The sequence below is a fragment of the Tyto alba genome, unplaced genomic scaffold (assembly GCF_018691265.1).
Source record: "Tyto alba isolate M040663 unplaced genomic scaffold, T.alba_DEE_v4.0 Super-Scaffold_1000006, whole genome shotgun sequence".
Taxonomy (NCBI): domain Eukaryota; kingdom Metazoa; phylum Chordata; class Aves; order Strigiformes; family Tytonidae; genus Tyto; species Tyto alba.
Genome location: NW_024881272.1, coordinates 28,640,985 through 28,661,144, shown reverse-complemented (window position 1 = coordinate 28,661,144; position 20,160 = coordinate 28,640,985). Strand labels below are relative to the sequence as shown.

General features: G+C 40.7%; 2 protein-coding genes across 3 annotated transcripts in view; both read left to right on the top strand.

Annotated features, from left to right (window-relative positions):
* The window catches only part of RAB3B (RAB3B, member RAS oncogene family), a 59,430-nt gene extending 53,739 nt beyond the window's left edge, over window positions 1–5,691 (top strand). For both annotated transcript variants that reach the window (XM_042785799.1, XM_009962881.3), the window contains exon 5: window positions 3,517–5,691. In XM_042785799.1, the coding sequence (XP_042641733.1) occupies window positions 3,517–3,704 (188 nt within the window). In that variant the 3' untranslated portion in view covers window positions 3,705–5,691. The remainder of the gene's footprint in view (window positions 1–3,516) is intronic.
* A 2,683-nt stretch (window positions 5,692–8,374) lies between these two features.
* The window catches only part of NRDC (nardilysin convertase), a 28,605-nt gene continuing 16,819 nt past the window's right edge, over window positions 8,375–20,160 (top strand). The window contains 8 exon segments of the mRNA XM_042805621.1: window positions 8,375–8,720; window positions 13,297–13,615; window positions 13,807–13,888; window positions 14,522–14,571; window positions 14,573–14,676; window positions 16,371–16,444; window positions 17,616–17,711; window positions 18,638–18,760. Coding sequence (XP_042661555.1) covers window positions 8,401–8,720; window positions 13,297–13,615; window positions 13,807–13,888; window positions 14,522–14,571; window positions 14,573–14,676; window positions 16,371–16,444; window positions 17,616–17,711; window positions 18,638–18,760 — 1,168 coding nt within the window. The 5' untranslated portion in view covers window positions 8,375–8,400.

Genomic DNA, 20,160 nt, shown 5'->3' with positions numbered 1-20,160 from the left:
TTGTACAATAAAGTGTCCTTCCAGCCGTGATACTTTAATAACAGTATCACAACTAAGAAACATAATATATTCTAGGTCCATATTTTACGTGCTTAGTACTGAATAATGCCTTCTTGTAGTGTTGCTATATGTGTAAAGCAAATAGCTAAGGATGTAAGGAAGATGAAGTTTGTCTGGAGAGAACAGCTTATATTAGCTCAGCAGAATGAAAAGAGAAAAAGTTTTCATAAGCACAATTTTGTCTCCAGTACTCTAAGTACCATATAGTAATTTTCAGAATTAAAACATTGATTTTTGTAGAAGAAAATTTTTTTTTTTTTGCAACTAAGGGTCGAGTAAAATTTATTTTTAAAACGTACCAGGCTTCTCTGTCCAGGTAGGGAAATAGCATTATGTTATTGATTTGGAATAGAAAAAGCAAAACAGTTCCATTGAGAGGAATCTGGGATTGCAATGAAAATTTTAGAATGAACAGCAAAGTAAACTCATCAATTTCTTATTTATTTATAATTTTTCATTATGTATTATAGCATATATCATCTTTTTAATATGGAATCAGGGCTTCTGTGTTAAGATTTAACTATATTGTCATCTTCTTTTAAAGAATTCATAGTAGCAAGTAAATCCTGTTTAAAATTTGTCAGTTAGCAGTGGAGACCCTTACAGTGAGCATATTGTAAATCTTTCTTTATCTTGTAAGAGTAGAGATTCTTATCAGACCTAAAGGAATCACCATCCTCCCCAATTTATAAAATCCTACGTTGTCTTAAATTCTTAAAGCAGCAAATGGAGGGTGCATAAGATATTTTTAAACTGGGGGCACTGGACTTCCAGTACACTCTGCATACATTGTTATAGTTTAATGTGTGACCTTGATCAAATTGCCAGTTATGGTTAAATCTTAGATAATGCGTATTTATTAGTTGGGGGTTTTGTTATTGTTGTTCTGTTTGTTTTAATGAAGGGAAGGTAGAGAAACCCTGCTCACGGATGAGTACAAAGTATGGCTTTGTTATAGGAACCTGTTTGATATAAACAAAAAGGTGGTCACTGTTCTGAAGAGTTAAGAGTAATAGATTGATTTTTTATGTTTCACGTGCAAAGAAAATAAGCGTGTCTGCAAAGGTTTAGAGCCTTCAAATATAAATTCTACATATGCTAAGCACAAAGGGATCCCATTCATGACTGGATCCTTGAGGTACTGCCATCATAAACAAAAAATGAGCAAATATCAAACTAAACCCTCTAATTTCCAATCATTATTATTATTATAATTCTTTACATGTAGGACTAGCAAAGCGAACAAAGACATGGTTCGTTTGCAAAATCAGTTATGGGCTCTTTTTTACACACCAGAATTTAGTTTGCTTTTGAAAATATGCATGTGAATAAACGTGGTTCCTGGCTTGCAGACTCTCAAAAGCATTGTGAATGCATGTGTGCCCACAGATTTTGCAAGAGTAATTGAACTATTAGTAGCTGAAAATTTGTACAGAACAGTGTAACAGCAAATAAAGAGTTTTACTGGAACTCACACTTCTGTTTGAAGTTCTAATGTTTTTTCACCCTCAAAAATTAATCTGTTTGTTTAAATATGGATTTGGCATCTAGAATCTGAATCCTTTAGGTATGGGACACTTCAAAACACACTCGCACACTGAGTTACCATAGCAACTGACTCCATCAGTAGGAAACTGTTGTGCTGAAGAATCCCCAGGTCTGCTCCTAACCTGTCCTCATGCTTGTCCAGCTCACCCTGGAGAAACATACCCCAGTGCAAAGCAAAACAAAAGCTAGCCGTTTCTTTGGAAAGTGCTGTCTCAGTCGTCTTCTTCTGTAGCCTCCCAAAATACTAAATGTGCCTTTTAAAAGGGCTGAAAAATATACTTGGTTTTATCAGTCAGTTTTTCTTTATGTTAACTGTACTAATTTGTACAGCATTATCTGAAATTACTTTGTATGTTAAGTGGGAGGAATCTCTTTAATTGACTACTGAATGCTTAAACTGCTAGCTTCATCATAATGATTCACATAAAAGTTATCCTTCAGCGTGTTTATCTGAATTGGTACAGTGACATTACCATCATTGAAGTATTTTCCTAATCAGATTAAGAAATTGTTACTAGCCTGAACGTGAACTAAACCAAAACAGATTCAGCCACAGCAGAAGCTAAACCAATGCTGGACTGACAAATATCTGAGTTCAGTTCTTTGATTTCTCGTGCCTTTTATATACATTTGTAATCATCATCAAAGATAGCAAGTGGGGCAGACAGAACCCTCGTCTGACGCAGGACAGCCAGCCTTATTTAGTAACAAGGCAAACATCTCCATCACTTCACTCATTGTCCCATGATTTTTAGAAAGTGGTAGAATGGGGTTAATACCTACTTGTTATCTCACACATCAAAGTGACTTAGTCTACCAGCAGTTGCAGACTAATCAGTTAAGATGATCTCTTTGTGACTGAATCAAATAAAACTGATCCAGTGCCGAATAGCCCCAAAAGGAAGCACAACAGAATGTAGCTTATTGCAAAATAAACTCTGTGGTGCTTGAGCTCTCGCTGTTGGCAATATAATAACCTGGTAGAACAGAAGCAGCAGCCATTGTAAGTGATGGTTGGCCTTTGAGGCCCCTGGGGTTAGAAAGATAAAGAAATGCTTCACAGTTCAGCACGTTTCTGCTGGCTGAGGCAGGGTTTGGGCTTATCTGTGAGAAGGCTGGTTCTTGTGTAGCGTGGGGTGTCAACGGGAGGCAGCAGGAATAGCTGTCTGTGTGCCATCCTCACCTTGGTATGACTCCAGCCTTGCTGTTTTGTTTCTTCTTTTTTTTTTTTTTTTTTTTTTTAATCAGAAAGGATCAGTGTTTGAGAATCCATACTCATCACTGCAGCTAGGAGCTGGTTGGTGACTGGACACTGAAATTACTCTGTAGGAGGCACTCAACATTATTTGCTATTCAGCAGTGCTGAACAGCCCTTGTCAGGATGGGTGCTCCCTGAAGGGCCTTCTGTCTAGTCAGACAAGGAATGGGGAAAACAGGACCAAAATTGTGGAGCATTTTGCTCACAAGTGCAGAAGTTGGTCAGCAGAAGCAGTACAACCAGGATCTTGCTTCTCTTTCTGGTCTCTGCAGTAGTGGCTCTCAGAGTAAGCCTAGCCCTGTCGCTCAGGGTTACGTGGAGCCTGGGAAGGCCCGTCTGTACATAACCAGTTAGTGGTGTTGGGAGGATTCGACTCCCTTGTCCTGAGTGTATTCAGGTCTGTATCACTTGCAGAAGTGCTTACCAGGGTTATGGTAGGGATCCATTTATGCCTTTCACTCTTATTGATGCTTGATAAATTTTAGAAGTATTTCTGCTCAGTATTCTAAGATTGTGGGAATCAAATGATCTTAAGAATTGTCTAATCTCTTGTTTTCTTCGGTGAATTCTGAAAAAAAAAAACAGAATTTCAAAAACCATCTCCATTATCATCAGTCTCTATTGATTATTTTTTTCACTTTTTCTCACAGGTTTTGACTATTTTGAAGCTAGTGCCAAAGAAAACATCAATGTAAGGCAGGTGTTTGAGCGTCTGGTTGATATAATCTGTGAAAAGATGTCGGAGAGTATAGAATCAGACTCTTCCAGGGGCACTTCTGGAAGGAGCATGCGACTCACAGACAACCCACCCCCTTCTCAGCAGAACTGCTCATGTTAGTGAGCTTTCTTGCTGAGAAATGTCCTCCTTTCCTGACTAAATTTTATCTTTTCATTTGAGTTGGTGCATTATCATGTAGTCGAAAGGTATAAGTCTCTGTTGTAGGAAACTGGTATGTTTGTTTAATGTGCTGGAGTGTTAATGTTGTATTTCCTCATCCAATAATTTAAAAAACAAAAATCTAAATAAATATTGTAAGTGTACCTAGTGTTAATGTGAGTTACATTGAAGAAGAAGAATTGTATAGTGTTGCAAATGTTATTTCCACAGAGAATGTTGCATTGTTAATTATAAATTCCTCTATGGCAGGAAGAGATTTTTGTCAAGAACAGCAGGAAAGAAGGAACCAGGATTAGAAGGGACCAGGTCTAAAAGAAAACAGGGGGAAAAAACCTCCTGTAAAGCAAAAATATACTTTTGTTTTTTTCCTTTTTGCATTTAAAAAAAAAAATCAATCCCCAGATATTTTGAGAGTTGTTCTCCTCCAGACATGGACCTGATTTTTTCTGTATGATGGAGCAGAAAAAGCATTGCATTTCTGCCTGACAGTTTGAGGTCCTTCAGAGATCGAAGAGGAAGGGGAGGTGGATTTTGTGTTGGGGCTCTAAATAGAGGAAGAGCGTGTGGAGGGGGATCAAGGCTCCCAGGCAGGGGACGAGGAGTACAAGAAGGCCTCACAGCCATGCCTGCATTTCCCTGTGCTCTTGGCTGGTGCTGGCTGAAGGAGCAAGATCCCTTCCAGGGACTGCCCTTGCCTGCAAACCTCTCCCCAGTCACCAGGAAGGGCTTGCGGAGTGCTGGGGGTGTCGCTGTGTTCGGCACCTTCTCGTCCCTAATCATTTGATTCTAGAAGCCCAAGAGCTGACTGTCCTGAGCTTTTCCCCTGTATCCTGCAGTTTTACCTCTCCAGGTTTGGATCTGCTCTCAAGTGCTTGATGGTGGATTTGTTGCAGGACAAAGGAAAAGAGGAATTGGCTGCTGCATGCTTAGATGGAGGCAAAATCTGACATGTAAGACTTGGAACAGCAGTATCTCAGAAAGATAAAAATATCAGGAGCCAAAATATGAGTGTTGGCAAATATTAGTGTCAATATTATTAGATTTTCTTTCTACATTTTGTTGTTGATTTATTTTTTTAATTTTGTGCTAGATGGTTGCATGTGTGGGGATAGCTTTTCTGGTTTCAGATTCAACCACAAAGCATAATTTAAAAAAAGGAAGATTGATTAATAAAACATAACTGCAAATGAAAAATGGCAAAGATGTCCCGTTATTCTATGGATGTTTTGTTGCATTATTCTTTGAAGGGAGGAACAATTTTTAATATTTAACATCTAAAATGTTCTTATACTTTCAACATCTCTAAAATTACAAAACTTCTACATCAGTGTGCAGAACTCTGTGTGCATTAGTCACATGCAGAGCTGGTATTTCCCTGAAATACATGAAGGAATTGCTTTTGCAAATCTGTGAAATTACATACACTGTATGCCTTTGTGGTCACACACCCAGCTCTAAATAGTGATTTCAAATTGTGTCTTTAAATGTAAATTAGGTGGATATGGAGAGTTTGCTGGCTTAAGGTGAAAAATTCTGAAAAGTTTTATGGCTTTACCTTAGGCCTATGAACTCCTCTGGCTGCGACTTTCTGGTGTCAGAAACTAGAGTCGAGTATCTGCCCACTGCACTGTAATTTGCTGGATCATGACACTAGTGAATGCTTTCGTAATTTCATTCTGTCTCAAAGTGTGATAGTTACTAAAAAAAAAAAAAAAGGCACAGTATTCTGGAGAAAAATGCAACTCTATTGACATCATTTGAGCTCATTGTGCTAAAGGCTTGATCCCTTTGTATGCTGCTTTCAGAAATCTTTATTGTTACATATTTTGGGTGTGTGTGATCTAGTAAAGTGCAATTTGTACAGTGCTAGGAATGTGGTTATTGTATCTGAATGCCTGAAACTGCAAAATAAAGAGAAATTTCATCACTGGGTGTGGCCAGAGATCTTGTGTGAGCTGCATTACCAGCATATTAAGCAATCGAGTGCAGGTCTAAAGAAGGTGCCTTTTTAATGCTTTTCAAATACATCAAACTCCATTGAACTTTCTGACGGTGTGATGATCCTTGAGCCCAGCACTCGGGAATCACTATGCAGATTTAAAACAGAGCAAAGAGAAGGATTGTCTGGGCAATAAATGTGTGTTCTAATTGTAGCAGAAGCAAGTTTTAGGGCAACTGGTGTAACTAGGAAAAAGAAATAAAAAATTCCACAGCAGGGAATGATGATTTTGAGCTGTGTAGGTACAATGGATTACGTTACTGCAAATAATGATTTTTCAGCTCAGCAACTGAATGGTAAAAGAAACTGGATTCAGCAGAAATGAAATTTCAGTTCTTTTGTTTTACTTTTTTTTTTTTTCCTTAGCAAATAAGACCTTTCCCTTTTCTACCCAATATAGAATTGTGTTTCACTATGTTCCTGTCACGTCAGATGTAACTTTTTTACTTCTTTTAAAGAAGAATACAAGTACATTCCAGGCCTTTCAAGCTAGGATGGGCAGAATTGTTTTTTACAGGACAAGCCAGCAAGTAGCTACATGTCAGTATAGTCCAAAAAACTGGAAAAGACAGTTATCAATTCTACCCTGCCCTACATTGTGTACATGGAGAAACCTAGTATTTGGTGCAGAAATCCTGCAGAGTTTATTTCAAATAAGGAGTCAAATCATCACAGGCAACTGACACATCTCTCCATTAATAAATCTATTTTACATCTTACATTAGCATTAAAAGCTGTGAATGAAGACAGAGAAAGCCTTTTGCCTTATGTGGCATGCAGCTGATATCAGTATCAGTGGTGAGATACAGTCGTCGTTGCTTGTATTAACTGAGGTAATGGCAGAATACAACAATAATTTCTCAGGGCAAAGGAAATAACAGACCAAACACAAACCCAAAATTCTTGATGCAGTCCCGTATAGAGCCTTCCATTGGACTGGCAGTGGCCTCGGAGAGTAGTGTTGATAAAACTGTACAGTTACAAGATTAAAAAAGGGATACTAGAAAAGAGGTGATTGCTCTTGAGAATTTCTCTTTAGGGCTTGTACAATACAGCAGTATTGCTGTATTTATTGCTGTATTTTTTGTATTACTTGGAGAATTGTGTATGCAGTTCTCCAACAAAAGACATACTGGAGGCTCTGTGTTAGAGACGGGTCTTGGCTTCCATCTTGTGGAGAAATAAAGCACTAAAATATCAGGTAGACATCCAGTCTAGAAGATTGTCCCTGTATCTCAGACAGCCCCCCCCCCATTTGTATTAGCCTCTGATCCCTTAACTTTGCTTTCGTCTTTTGTAGTCGACAGATTTACACACATGCACAAAATAACAGCACTGGTATTACAGGAATAGTAGAAAACTGAACAAATTGTGGAACAATGCAAAAGGGATGTTATAAATGCACTAGCAAGCTTCCCAACAGCTTTCAAATTGTTACAAAGAAGAGGACCTTTGCAATCTATGCCATTTGGAAATGCCAGCTTCAAAGAAATTTAAGACAAGAGCAGCATTTGTTGTCAAGACTTTAAATTGGTACATTAGAACTAGTTTCATAGGGAGGAAAAAAGTATATTCACAAATTGGAAAATCATGAAATGTAGTGAACTGGAAAAATGGCCATATCAAGAATAAGCACAGTCTTTTGTGCTAAATAGTCATGGGTACAAGCTTTACGTTATTAAGGATACCATTAGGGGAAGAAAAAAAAAAAAAACAAAACAGTAGTTAACAGTAAGCATGTACTGGAGCTCAAAAGACCAGCGGTAGTGCTGGTTGAAATAAAATTGCTTTTGCTATCAGATCAACAGTGCGGTCAGGCGTTTCGCGCCCTAAGGATCATCGTGTTTCTTCGAACCGAGCGGTTCGCGTTCGACTCCCCCGCTGACCGCTGCGGGAGGCCCATCACCACGACCCCGCTTCCCCGTGACCGCTCTCGGCCGGCCCCGCCCGCCGCCGGCTTTCACCGCCAGCCTCGGGGCTGCCGCCAGCGCTGCCCGAGCTGGGCCCGCAGACGGACCCCCGGCCGGCTTCGAGCTGTCCCGGCCGAGCCCGGTATGTCCCGGGAGAAGCCGGTGCGTGTCCCCGGTGCTGAGGGGGCTGAGCGGGGGCCCCTCCCGGCCATCGCGACTATCAGGGCTGAGCGACAGCTACCTGGGCCAATAGCTAAACGCAATGAGAGAAGGCCGGCCTCCACCACCCGAAGGTTGGGCTATTCCAACACGAGAGCGGGGGGGGGGGTGTGTGGGCTATTCCAACACGAGAGCGGTGTGTGTGTGTGTGTGGACACACACAACTAACACGGCTGACGGGCAGAAATGTCGGAGCGTGGTGGCACGGAGCGGACATGCCGGTATCTGGCTTTATTCCTCTGTCCCTCCTCCCTCTGATTTCCGAGAGGGGCTGCATTTCCCCCTCGCCTCTCTCCCTCCACCCATGGTTTCCCACGCCACCAGCGTCCCCTCCACCAATCAGAGCCTCCCCTGACCAACTGCGGGCGTGGGATTGGCCCGTTTCCTCCAGCTGGAGCCGAGGCGGGCGCTGACTGGTGCGGGCCGGCGCTGTCGCAACCGTCAGCGCCGCTTCCTGCGGCGGCGGAAGCGGGCCGGGCCGGGCCGGGCCGCGGCGGGGCGGCGGCGCATGCGCAGTCTTGCGGCCGCCTTCGCACGGAGGTGTCGAGCGGCGGGCGCCCGCGGCCTGGCGGGGCGAGGCCGGCCGCTGCCTGCCCTCGCCCAGCCGCTGTGGCGCGTCGCGACCGCCGCCATGCCCGGTAGGAACAAGGCGACGTCCGGCTACGGCTCTCCGGAGCTAGCGGTGGGGCAGCAGGCCGGGGAAGGCGGCCGTGACGCCAGAGGCCGCTCGCCTCACGGGGAGGAGGAAGACCGCGGCGACATATGTCCCGGCGCCAACCTCGGCGACCCTGACATCGTCAAGTCCCCCAGCGACCCCAAGCAGTACCGGTGAGGGCCGGCGGCGCCGAGCCTCCCCGTCCCGGAGGCCGTTGCTCGGGAAGGCTTCAGGGGAAGGCGGGTGGGGGGAGGACGAGCCGCCGCTGCTGAGGCAGCCCTGGCGTGGGGTGCGTGGGGCCTCCCGCTCCCCACGTAAATCCAGCCCCGGCCGGCGGGAGGAGGGGGGTGCGGGGCTGGGCGTCAGCCCGCCCCGTGTCCCGGGCGCTCCGGCACGGCTGCAGCTTTCGGTGCTTGGAGTCGGGCCCGTCCGGGTGACCGCGGGGAGTTAGGGGCCTGTCTGTGAAAAATGGGGACTGGGGGTTCGTGGGTGTATTTCTTCCGATGATGGGCTGTCCGGTTTGCGTACAGTAATGGGCTTGGGGCTGGCATAGAAAGGAATAAATTAGTCCTTGTTAAAAGGCAGCTGTGGCGCTGCGTTTTTGAGGCACAGCAATATTGAATTGTTAAGTTTGTAGCTCTGTTCCAAAAGCGTTAAAACTGAAGCTCAGAATGTGGTTGAAGTATTACAGAGCAGATACCAACTTTGAAAAAGTTGTTGCTCTTCCCGTTTTAGTTGAGTTTCCAAGTATTAACGCAAATATGCTTCTCAGTTGGGACAAAAATTACTTTTATGATGTATTTTTACATGTATTTTCATTTGTATATTTCTGAGTAATACCCCTGATAGTGCAGAAAAAACTCACCTTCCCTCACCACAGCCCACGGTGTATGTGGCCTTCTCACCCTGAGAGACTCAGCTGAGAACAGCAGCGGAGGCTGGGCTCTTTGGATGCTGTAAGGCAGTCATTCTTGAAGGGACTCTATTATAAGCTACTTTCTGTTAGACAGAAGATTATTTAGCCCTTGTTAGAGATGGGGTTTTTATGTTTACTATTCATGGTGTCTAATCTGTGCAGCCAATGGAGAATCTGCCTAAGCCTGGAACTGAGTTTTGGATTTGCAGGGGCATTGGTTGACAGTGAAATTCCCTGCTGGCTGTGTGAGGACTGTGCCCATTGGCTTAGGGAGAAACTTGCTCCCTCGCTTCTTGCCCTACTTCCTCACTGCTTCCTCTGGATCTCTGCCTGCCTTTCCTGCTGGCATTCTTACTCATGTGACTTTGCAGGAGGCTTGTCTTCATGCAGAGTTCATGGTTACAGAGCCTGTCAGTTTAGAAAACTTCTGTCTTTACTACCTGAAGTATCACAGCAAGGAAGCTTGGGAAGTCCATTGAAAGCCATCACTGGCTATCTATTTTGAGGCTCAGGAACCTCCCCTGCATGTAGAGAATTGGAGATTTTGCCTATAGTGTAAGATAAACCAATACCGACATTTTCCAGAAATCATCCTCTCTATGCTTAACAGACTTTTTCAGTTGGAAGCAGAGAGTCACATCTTTTCAGATTGATTTCCATTTGTGGGAAGTGAGCCTTGCACAGAACAGACACAAACATTACCCTTACGAAGGAGAACTTAAGTGTGACTGAATGACCTATGTCTGCTAACTATACGCCAACCCCCCCAAGTAAATGTAACAGCAGGTGATTTGATCGTGTATGTACATTTTCTCCTCCGTTCATGCATCAGCGATGATTTGTACTGCAGACCAGTCACAGTGGACTTAATGTGACCGTCTGGTGACATCAGTCTTAACTTAGTGGTGAATGTATTTTATCTTCTCAGATACAGTGATCGTAAAAACGAAAGAGTTCTGACAGAGATTGCAGAATGTATTTTCAAAAGTGAGTTTGTTGGGACAAAAATTAGGTCATAATGAAAGTTGGTTTTGCTCATTAGAGCTATGAGTGGGTCCTTATCTTTGCCAGAATGTCTGTTTTATTTAATTCATCCATATGCGGAATCTCATGGGTTTCTATTGCTTGTTTTGGATAATTTAGGAAATTAAAATGTTTCTCTAAGCGTTTACCTTCTATTGATATGTATTTCAATATTTACTTAACTGCTGAACAGTTATCATTGATATAAGGAAAAACTGTGAGAACAATCGTGTTTAAACAGTATTTTTAAGAATTTGAATTTTATTTTATATTTAAGCCTTATTTATATCAATGCCTATATAGTATTTCAAAAAAAGCAATTGGACTATGCTTGGTTCTGTTTCTATATTACGTGGCTGTATTTTTTGTACTTTATTTTGCATACTAATTGATACTCATGTATTGATTACACTTGTCCTTTTCCATTGGATTGAAACATGGAAAAAGTAAAGAACACCCATGTCAGTTGGTACCTCTGCTCAGTATAACCTAAACTGTTTTAGGTTCTCCTGAAGTGAAATCTGATAGCCTTCAACAGTGTCTTAGTTTTGTTGTCTTGCTACTGAGTGCTTTCTATCCTAGTATGTAACACCCACAAGCCTGAAGATGAGTGATGTAAAATTAGTATCACCTGATCTATTAGTTTAATGGAGGTATGTGGAAAGGATCAACAGGAGCTACTGGATACACCTGGCTAAACAGCTTTATGGCAAATAGTTCTTCTGGAAGAATATCACTATTTTGTTCTCTGCTTTCCGTGACTGTTTTGTTGATCACTGGGAAGCTAGTGTTCCTTATGGGCTGTGAAAACCTGAAGATGACAGTTGTATGCAGCAGTGAAAAAGATGATACTTCTGCTGGAAGACATGCTTGTAGCAATGTTGACTTATTGCTGTCTGGGGCTCTTGCTCCGAGATCTCCAGGAGCTGAAGTGCCTGTGTGTGCACTTATTTCTTTTTAGGATCCCTGTTCATTCAGAAGTGCTGCAGCTGCATAATGTGACATATGTATACGATGCAAACAGGCTTTCAGAATGTATGGATGATTAACTTTGTACCCAGACATTAGTATGAATCTAGTACTATCTGTACCTCCTGCAGTTAGTCATAGCATGTCTGCAAGTTATACACTATGTGCTGTAGTTTGAATGAGCAAAAATGCACTTGTGCTCTCTGTTGGAACAAATCTGTACTGCCCAGTGGTCCTGCAGCAAGCAAAATGTGTGTTAATGATTATGAAGCCCTGGCCTGGAGTAAGTGCTATCAATTCCTGTTGGACTGAGTGGTCATAATTCATAAACTTAGCACAACTATTAACCATTTGTTCTTTAGCTTTTTTCATAGACTTGGTAGTCTGAGAAATGTAGCTTTTTAACTTGTCTAAGAACTGCTTATATCTTGTCACAGTACCCCCTTTATCCCTTTTTTTTTCAAATACATCCCCATGAAATTCAGGTGGGAGAGAAATACTCTGAGTAACTTGTTTCTGAGTTGGTCTGTGATTTGCAGAGCTGTAGCAAATATCCTGCAGCTCTAGTAAAACTTACACTGGCTTCATATTTTTAATTGGAGTATTGATAGTAACACGTTTCTGTTGCTGGGAAGCACTGAAATTGCATAATGATAGCCATGAATGAAACATGAGAAATTTATTGTGAGAAACTTTGGGAATCATGGAGTTGGAAAACTTTTTTGTTTTTTCTTTTGGGTACCCACCATGTAGCTTGAGCTAGAAATCTGCTTTGAAATTTCAGCTACCTAATTATAACAGTGGCCACATTGCAAAGTTCTGATCTGGTATAAACTTGCTCTGTTACTCACATTTTTCTGGGAGCATGGGATATGACTGTGGGTTTGTTTTATACTAGCTTTTTTTTTTTTTAATTGGCTCAGATACCACCTGTCTATATCACACTAGTTCTTAGGTTGGATGAAGTATTTTCTGGATCCAGCATTCCTTCCTTTCTGCAGCTGGTGTACTAGCCAGTGCAAGCTCCTGGGAGGGGTGCTCTGGCTAATTTGACAAATTGTGACTCTGTTCTGAATCTGATGGGAAATGAATACTGCTGAGAGATCTTGTAGTGCAGAGCGCTGGTGCTTGCAGTCATCAGTCTAAAAAGTTGTAGAATGGTGCTGGACAGAGGGCTTGTGCTCATACATGTGTATATAAAAAATTTTCCTGTATGTATATACATACAAATCTGTGTATATTGCTTCTTGATAGTAACCCAAGCAATCCACTGTGGCCTACTTTATTAAGCCTGCAGAGGACATCTCTCCTTTCTAACACATGCCTGCTACATCTGTGGACCGCATTTAGTAGAAAGCGTTGATAAAATCAAATAAAATAAAATGAAGTCTCTGGGGCCTTTTTAGAGGCAAAGACTAAGATCTTAATTATGTCACATAATTTATGTTTCCAAGAGCCTGACAAGCATAACAGGCCATTCAAGTTTGGGTTTGCCTGTTCCTGAGTACATGAAGTTTTCTCTGAGTGAGTGCAAGTAGCTTAAATATTTCAGAAAGAGAGGAATAAAAGCCCAAATCAGTGTCCCTGACCTTCTGGGGAGAAGGGCTTCTGCTCCTACAATGAATTGCTTCTTTCTTACTCTTATAGCTATTGAGTAGCACAAGAGTGTTTTTACTTTGCCACTATAAGACTGCTCACCTTCTTAGCTACCATTAGATTTTCATTAGGAAATCTTAGTTGAAGACCACAGAACTATTATAGGAAATACAGACATTTTCACAATTCTGAAAATTGAGATTTAGTAAGTGAGCGTATTCATTAGCAAATAATTATTATTTCAGGTATATCAAACTGCAAAATGGCTTACGTGCACTTTTGATTTCGGATTTGAATTACTTGGATGGTGCCCCAGCTACTTTATCTTCAGAGGAGGAGGAAGATGACGATGATGAATCTGAAGAGGAAAGTGATGAAGATGATGACTCTGGAGCTGAGATTGAAGATGGTAGAGAAGGTTTTGAGGATGAGGACTGTGATGAAGGGGATGAGAGTGAGGACGATAATGGAGATAATGAGGACTTCAATGATCCTGATGACAGTGAATTGGAAGAGCTAGCTGAAAAGGAAGAGACAAGAAAGAGAGGCTGTACAGAAAAGCAGGTATGTACTTCAAGCTGTAGGGTGAAAAAATATATGGTGACCTTTCTTACGGTCTGAAACCTTGTAATTAGGTATTCAGACTAGGCCTCATTTTTATTGTGTCTGTCCTGATTGATTTATCTTATACTTACGTCATTTTCCTGAAGCGTTTCTTGCAGCAGTTTTTACTGAGAGTGTTGTATTTTCTCTAGTCTGCAGCAGCCCTCTGTGTTGCTGTTGGCAGCTTCTCTGATCCTGAAGATCTGCCTGGATTAGCACACTTCCTGGAACATAGTATGTATCTGTTCCTATTTCATCTTCTCCAGCTTCTGTGCAAAATGGGTGCTGTCTGGCTCTGAATTTCTGTAGTATTTTAGTCTCATTTCAGCTACTTCAGAATTTATTTTCATTACTTAAATAAATTTGTGGTTTTATAAAAATACTGATTTAGTAAGGGACTCTCACTGTGGGAGAAACTGTCTCATGCTCTTTGTCAGGCTGTGTATTAAGGTATACTTTTCTGTTATCCATTAAATATGAGGGGAAGCACATTACATCTGGTTTTATAAACTAGGGCAGAGCTACAGACCTTTATCTCTCTAGTAAAGGACAATGAATTAGTAACACAGGCACAAAAACCATATGAAGTTTCTGACCAGGTGTATCTTAAAATAATACTCATGACTGATGGAAGCCAATCATTCCTAGAAAGACACTGTTGTTTCCAGTATACTTGGGTCGTCTTCTAAAGACAGTCTGCTCTAGTTATTGGGCACATTACAGTCTGTTGCTATTTAGTAGTTAGCTTCTGCATGTGAGCTGTGGATCCAGTCGTAGTTGGCACTGAGCTGAAGGGGGGTTGCTGTAGCTGCAGTTAATATAATGAAATTCTTGTCATCCTGGTAATCTTGCTGATTTTTGTTCTAGTGGTTTTTATGGGCAGTTTGAAGTACCCAGATGAGAACGGGTTTGATGCAGTTTCTGAAGAAACATGGGGGCAGTGACAATGCTTCAACTGACTGTGAGCGGACAGTCTTCCAGTTTGATGTGCAGAGGAAGTACTTCAAAGAAGCACTTGATAGGTAACTTCATATAAATAGTGATTAGGTGGTAAGAAATGTTTGTATGTGCCTCAGGAGGTTGGGTGTAGCTGTTTAGTTCTTCATTTTGAGATGATTCAGGCTGTTGCTGAACTTCCGCAGGTACTCGTACTACCACAGAGGATATTGAATATAAAGAAAATATTATTTCCCTTTGGATATCTTACTGTTTGTTTTGGGACAGTTCCTGCGTAGCCACTGTGTGATTACTTAGGATCCATGTGTAAGTCTTAATGCTTGTAGCTTTTTGATTGTTTTACCACCCTCAAAATAGTAGCATTGATGACAGGAGAAATTTTACACAGTGTGACAACTGTTCAGAGGGGAGGTGCTCCCAGAATCCCAGTGACTCATCTTTTGAAATATCTGTCCTGATACAGTTAGTGGGTTTTTTAAATTTTTTTTTTTTTTGGTTACGTGTCTAATTTATCAAAGTGGGTGGAAGGGCAGCCTTGAAAGTTACAGTACAGTGTGTGCTTCAGGATACATTTAACCCAATCCAGGTTATTCAGTCAAATATGTATCTTTAGTGAGGAAGTATTTAACTTGCTCTTTTGTGCTGTGGGATATGTTAGTGCAACAAAGCTCCATCTGTTGGCATGGTTTCCTTTAGTGAGAGGAAATTAGTTGTTGATAGGGATATGTCAGCTGAGTATTCTTGATGCTGTAAAATAATTCAGGAGGACAGCAGACTCCACTGTGAACTTAAATTGATCAAAATACATTCCTGTGATGATGCTAGGAACAAGTGTTTACACATTTTACCAAGTATTGCCTAAATTTTACTTTACTGGGCCAAATTCAGCTTTCATTTTCAGATTAGTCCAGCTTTTAGAAGTTTGGAAGTACAAAAGAATCAGAATATCGTTGCAGTCTGTCACAACAGCTCACTTAGTGGAGAGGAAACACAGAAATTAATTTTGTAGAACATCATCTCATACAAAGAAGATAAATGGATGCTGCTGGTAGCCATGGAACTTTGTCAACAATGTATCACTGTTAACCTTTTGCTTCAACAAGTTCAGTGCATCATTAAAAAAACTCAACAAATGAAACAAAAATACTAGATTTTCTCTGGCAGCCTTCTACAGAGTCTCCTATTCATTGCAGATTTGTCCCTTTTCATTGCTCTGCTCTCTGGGTACAGGAGAAGATATGTATCTGGATGAGAACACTGACTTTTATAGTAGATAATAAAATTGTAATGAATATAAAAACTTATGTTTCAGGAGATAAATCAACAATTGGTTGCCTTGAGTTAGAAGGAAACTTTCCCTGTGGTCATGTTGTTCCTAATGAACAACTGAGGATTTTGTCTGAGGCATCTGATACTGGTTCCTGTTAGAGCCAGGAACCAGACTAAGGATCACTTACCTGATCTGGTATGATCATCCTTAGGATGTAAAGGCAGGTACTCCAGCATCCATCACTGTCATATTCTACTGTATCAAACCATTCCTACCCTGTGGAGTGTGGGAACCCTTCCCTCTGTCTTTTGATGCTATCACAAAACTGGCTTTTATCTTTCCTTACGACAGTACAGTCAAGAATGACATAATTAGTAGTAAGACAAGCAATGTTATAAACTAAAAATAGTGGATGTTGGTTTTAATTGTGGGTTTTTACCCTCTCTCAGTAGATACTGAAGCAAGCATATGAATTTCTCTATTTCATAGGTGGGCACAATTCTTCATTCACCCACTAATGATCAGGGACGCAATAGACCGAGAAGTCGAGGCTGTAGACAGTGGTAAGAGTATCTTTTTCTGTGTGTTTAGACTATTTTCGTAAAGAAATAAACAGTAAATAGCATGCCTGTAGCTTCAGCATGGCCCCAGTACTCTCTCCAGTCCTCTGTGGAGTAAATGCAGTAAGTCAAGGCCATTGTGCTTGTCTCCTTATTCTAACACTTTAGTAACTACATAATTACTTCACAGAAAGAAATTGAGCCTGGGATAGAAGTGAGTGGAATGTTCACGTGATCTTCTAGTATGATATGAGTTGTTCCAGGCTGCCAGTAAAACTTCACTGTTTTAGAAAAAAACCTGCTATTGGTCAATATACTAACTGGTTCAAATGTGTATTCCTAGTCATCTTCATCTATCTTCTGACAAGGAAAACTAAGCAATTTGATCTTTGAACTTAAGTAAGTGTCAGTCCTGTCTTTGAGTTAAGGTGTGGGTTCTTCAACAGCTTAAGCCAATTTACACCTTCATTTGCACTGCCCTCATGGTGAGGATCCACTCTTTCCCTTGTACTGACACTGTAGTAATGAGCTGCCCAGCTTGATGAACGGGTTGCAGAATAACCCAGCCAAAAGAATTATTTTACAGCTGTCTTGTGCATGTTTTATATTACCAGCAAAAACAGGAACAGGAAAATGCAGTTTGAGAGGGTAAATTCTTAATTTTGGCAGAATACCATAGTTAGATTAGCGTAAACTGATTGTAAAACTGCATTTCTAGAAATTATCTTGCTCAGCTTTCAATTGCTTATTTCATTATTAGGCTAGAAGTTGTTCGGTGTGATATATGGGAGAAGCAGCTTTGTAATTGTTCTCTGGCCCTTTCTGCAGGACCTGACCCTGTTAGAATATTGATGGCCTTGTGTTCCCATTAAATTTACCAGGTTGAGAGCATTCAGATGGAACAGGCTGCGGCTTTACATGCTTCCCCTCCTTATCCCCTTCTGTACTTCTCAGTAATAAGCTATGGTTTTCTTCTTTTGACTTATATTCATTACTGCTAGCAAGTCCTGTTTCTTATCCTATTTCACTACTTCATCATACATTAAAACTATTTCAGTCTACATGTGTGGTATGTCTCCTTTTCACTTTGCCTTGGGTTTTTGCTTTGTTTTGTTTTGTGGGAACATGACGTCAAATTTTAATGTATGTCACTGCAAATTCTTTAAATTAACAGAATATCAGCTAGCAAGACCCTCTGATGCAAACAGAAAGGAGATGCTATTTGGGAGTCTTGCCAGGCCTGGACATCCTATGAAGAAATTTTTTTGGGGTAAGTTCTGAATTTGTTATGAAGTGGTGATAACTTTTAACCGCTTAGAAGGTGCACTAACATGAGATGTCTTACCTCAGCAAACACTAGCCTTGCTCAGAAGTATTAGAGCAATTATTCATTTTACAGTAAAATGTTTGGGAATAAAAGCAGCTGTCTGCTTCTTAAGATACTTTTCATTCTGGTACTGATTTTTGCTGATGTTGAAGCTAGGTTGCCCTGGGCATATAATCATGCAACTTTCTGTTAATGTAAAGGTGGTGCTGTCTGAGTCATCTCTGCCTTGCTTAAGCTTGTTTTTTGCTATTAAAATTTCCTGGAAAAATAAAGTATTTCTGGATTTGTGTCTAAGGAGGCTTTTCAGAGTAAGTAATCTACTGTTGAACTTGCAGAAGTAGGCCTTCACAGCCATGTGAGGGGAGCAGAAGGGAAATTTATCCTTCCTCTCCTGGACGATACAGAGTCCTCGCTCCCTCAACCTTGTGGTTCTGGTGAGCATGTAAATTGCAATGTGATGGCTAACAGTGAGCTTTGAAATGTAGATCGTTTTTATAAAATACTGTAGTGACATATACTGAACATCATATTCTCCTTTTTCCCCTCCCCTGTTCTACAAGCTCTGTTGGTGAGGGAATATCTGACAACACACAATGAGCTGTGCAGTACACAGTATGGGTGATCTGATAGTGCAGGAGGACTCTATCCTCCCTTGTCATAGAAATATCAACTGTCCTTATAATAGGAACTACAAATTGGATGATAATAAATTTCAGCTAACATTCCTTTAACTCCAGATTTCAATTAGGTATTTTTAATGTGCTTACCATGACTAGACTCAGTGCCAGGGGAGGAAAAGAAATTCTTGGTATATTTGGTCTTGACATAACCAGTGTCTAGATATAACTAACCACCTTTTATGTTTATAGGTAATGCGGATACACTCAAACATGAGCCTAAAATGAATAATATTGATACCTATACCAGACTGAGGGACTTCTGGCAGCACCATTACTCTGCTCACTATATGACTTTAGTTGTCCAATCTAAAGGTAATGTCAGTTGTTCCTTAAAAACAGGCTCATTGCTGCTGTTGGTGTAGTGGTTTTGGCACCGGTTCAGCTGTAGCCCAGGATGTTTTAGTGGGTTGTCCAGTCCTGCAGGAGGTATTTATATGTAGATTTTAGCCTGGTTTCCAAATGAAACAAGACTTGAGCAATTGTGTTGTGTTATTGTCATCCTGCCACTTCTTGAGAAACTTGTAACTAAAACTGTTGAGTAGGTTGCAGATTAACACAAAAGGTAAAATCTAAAAGATATATTTAAATAAGAATTTGTAGGAATGTAGAGTCAGACAATTTAAATGACTTAATGCTGCTGCTTTCTCTGCCATCAACAGTGTACCTCCACAGAAAACCACAGGGAGATTGAGACTGAGTCTCCCATTTGTCTTGTTCTCTTTGGGGTTCTTTCAAAAGAAGTCTTAAAATAACACGTTTCTCTAGGAAGAATAGAGATTCTAAGTTTTTTTTTTTTTCCCCATAGTCTGAAAAATTCTATACAAATGAAATTGAGTTTCATTTCAGCAAAGAATTTCGAACCTATGGGTTGTTTCTGCTGAGAATAAAAGTAAGAAATTTCTTGGACGTTAAGCACGTAGTAGGGATCTATGTTGAAAATAAATAGCTGTGTGTATTGAAGTTGGGTTTGTGCTTAGGGGCTTTGTGGAATGCTAAAATGATTGCAATTCCCATAAGTAAAATGGAGATGGTAGTAATAGAGGTGGTAATTCTTTTCTTCTCCAGTGCTTTTATTTTCTGTCTAGACTGAAAACTACTTAGGTCATTGAAGCCTCTTGAATAATGATTTACATAGTGATAGATTATAATATTTCTTTTGGTGATTGGAAAGAAAATCATGGTAACTGATAACCAGCCAGGTCAACTTTCTGTTTCTGTCTGTTAAAAGAAACTGTGAATCCTCCCAACAACTTTTCTATTGTTGCATATGCATATACCGTATCACTTTGGGAATTCAAGTGCTTGCTTAAACAGGCAATTTCCAATCAGTTATTTTAAACAAAACCCACCTTTAACTTCTGATTCTTGATATATTTCCTTTAGGAAAGAGGATGGGGAGAAGGATTTCTTAACACTGCAGGGACTGCATTTGGGTGTAAAAACTGGTGTGTATTTTCTGGAGGGTGATGGAATGAGTATAGCTATTGGGGGATCTACAAAATCACAAGTCAGTAATTCCTTTTCACAGTCACACCAGATACTACTGAACTTTAAATCCCAGTTGTATCAGCCTGAGATTTCAGCACTACATATAAAACCAGAACTATGACCAAAGATGTAGTTCAGTGAATATTAAGAATTGGCTCAGACCAACAGCTTTGAAGCTTATAATTTAGAACTTTGCAATTTTAAAATATACTGATTTGCAGCCT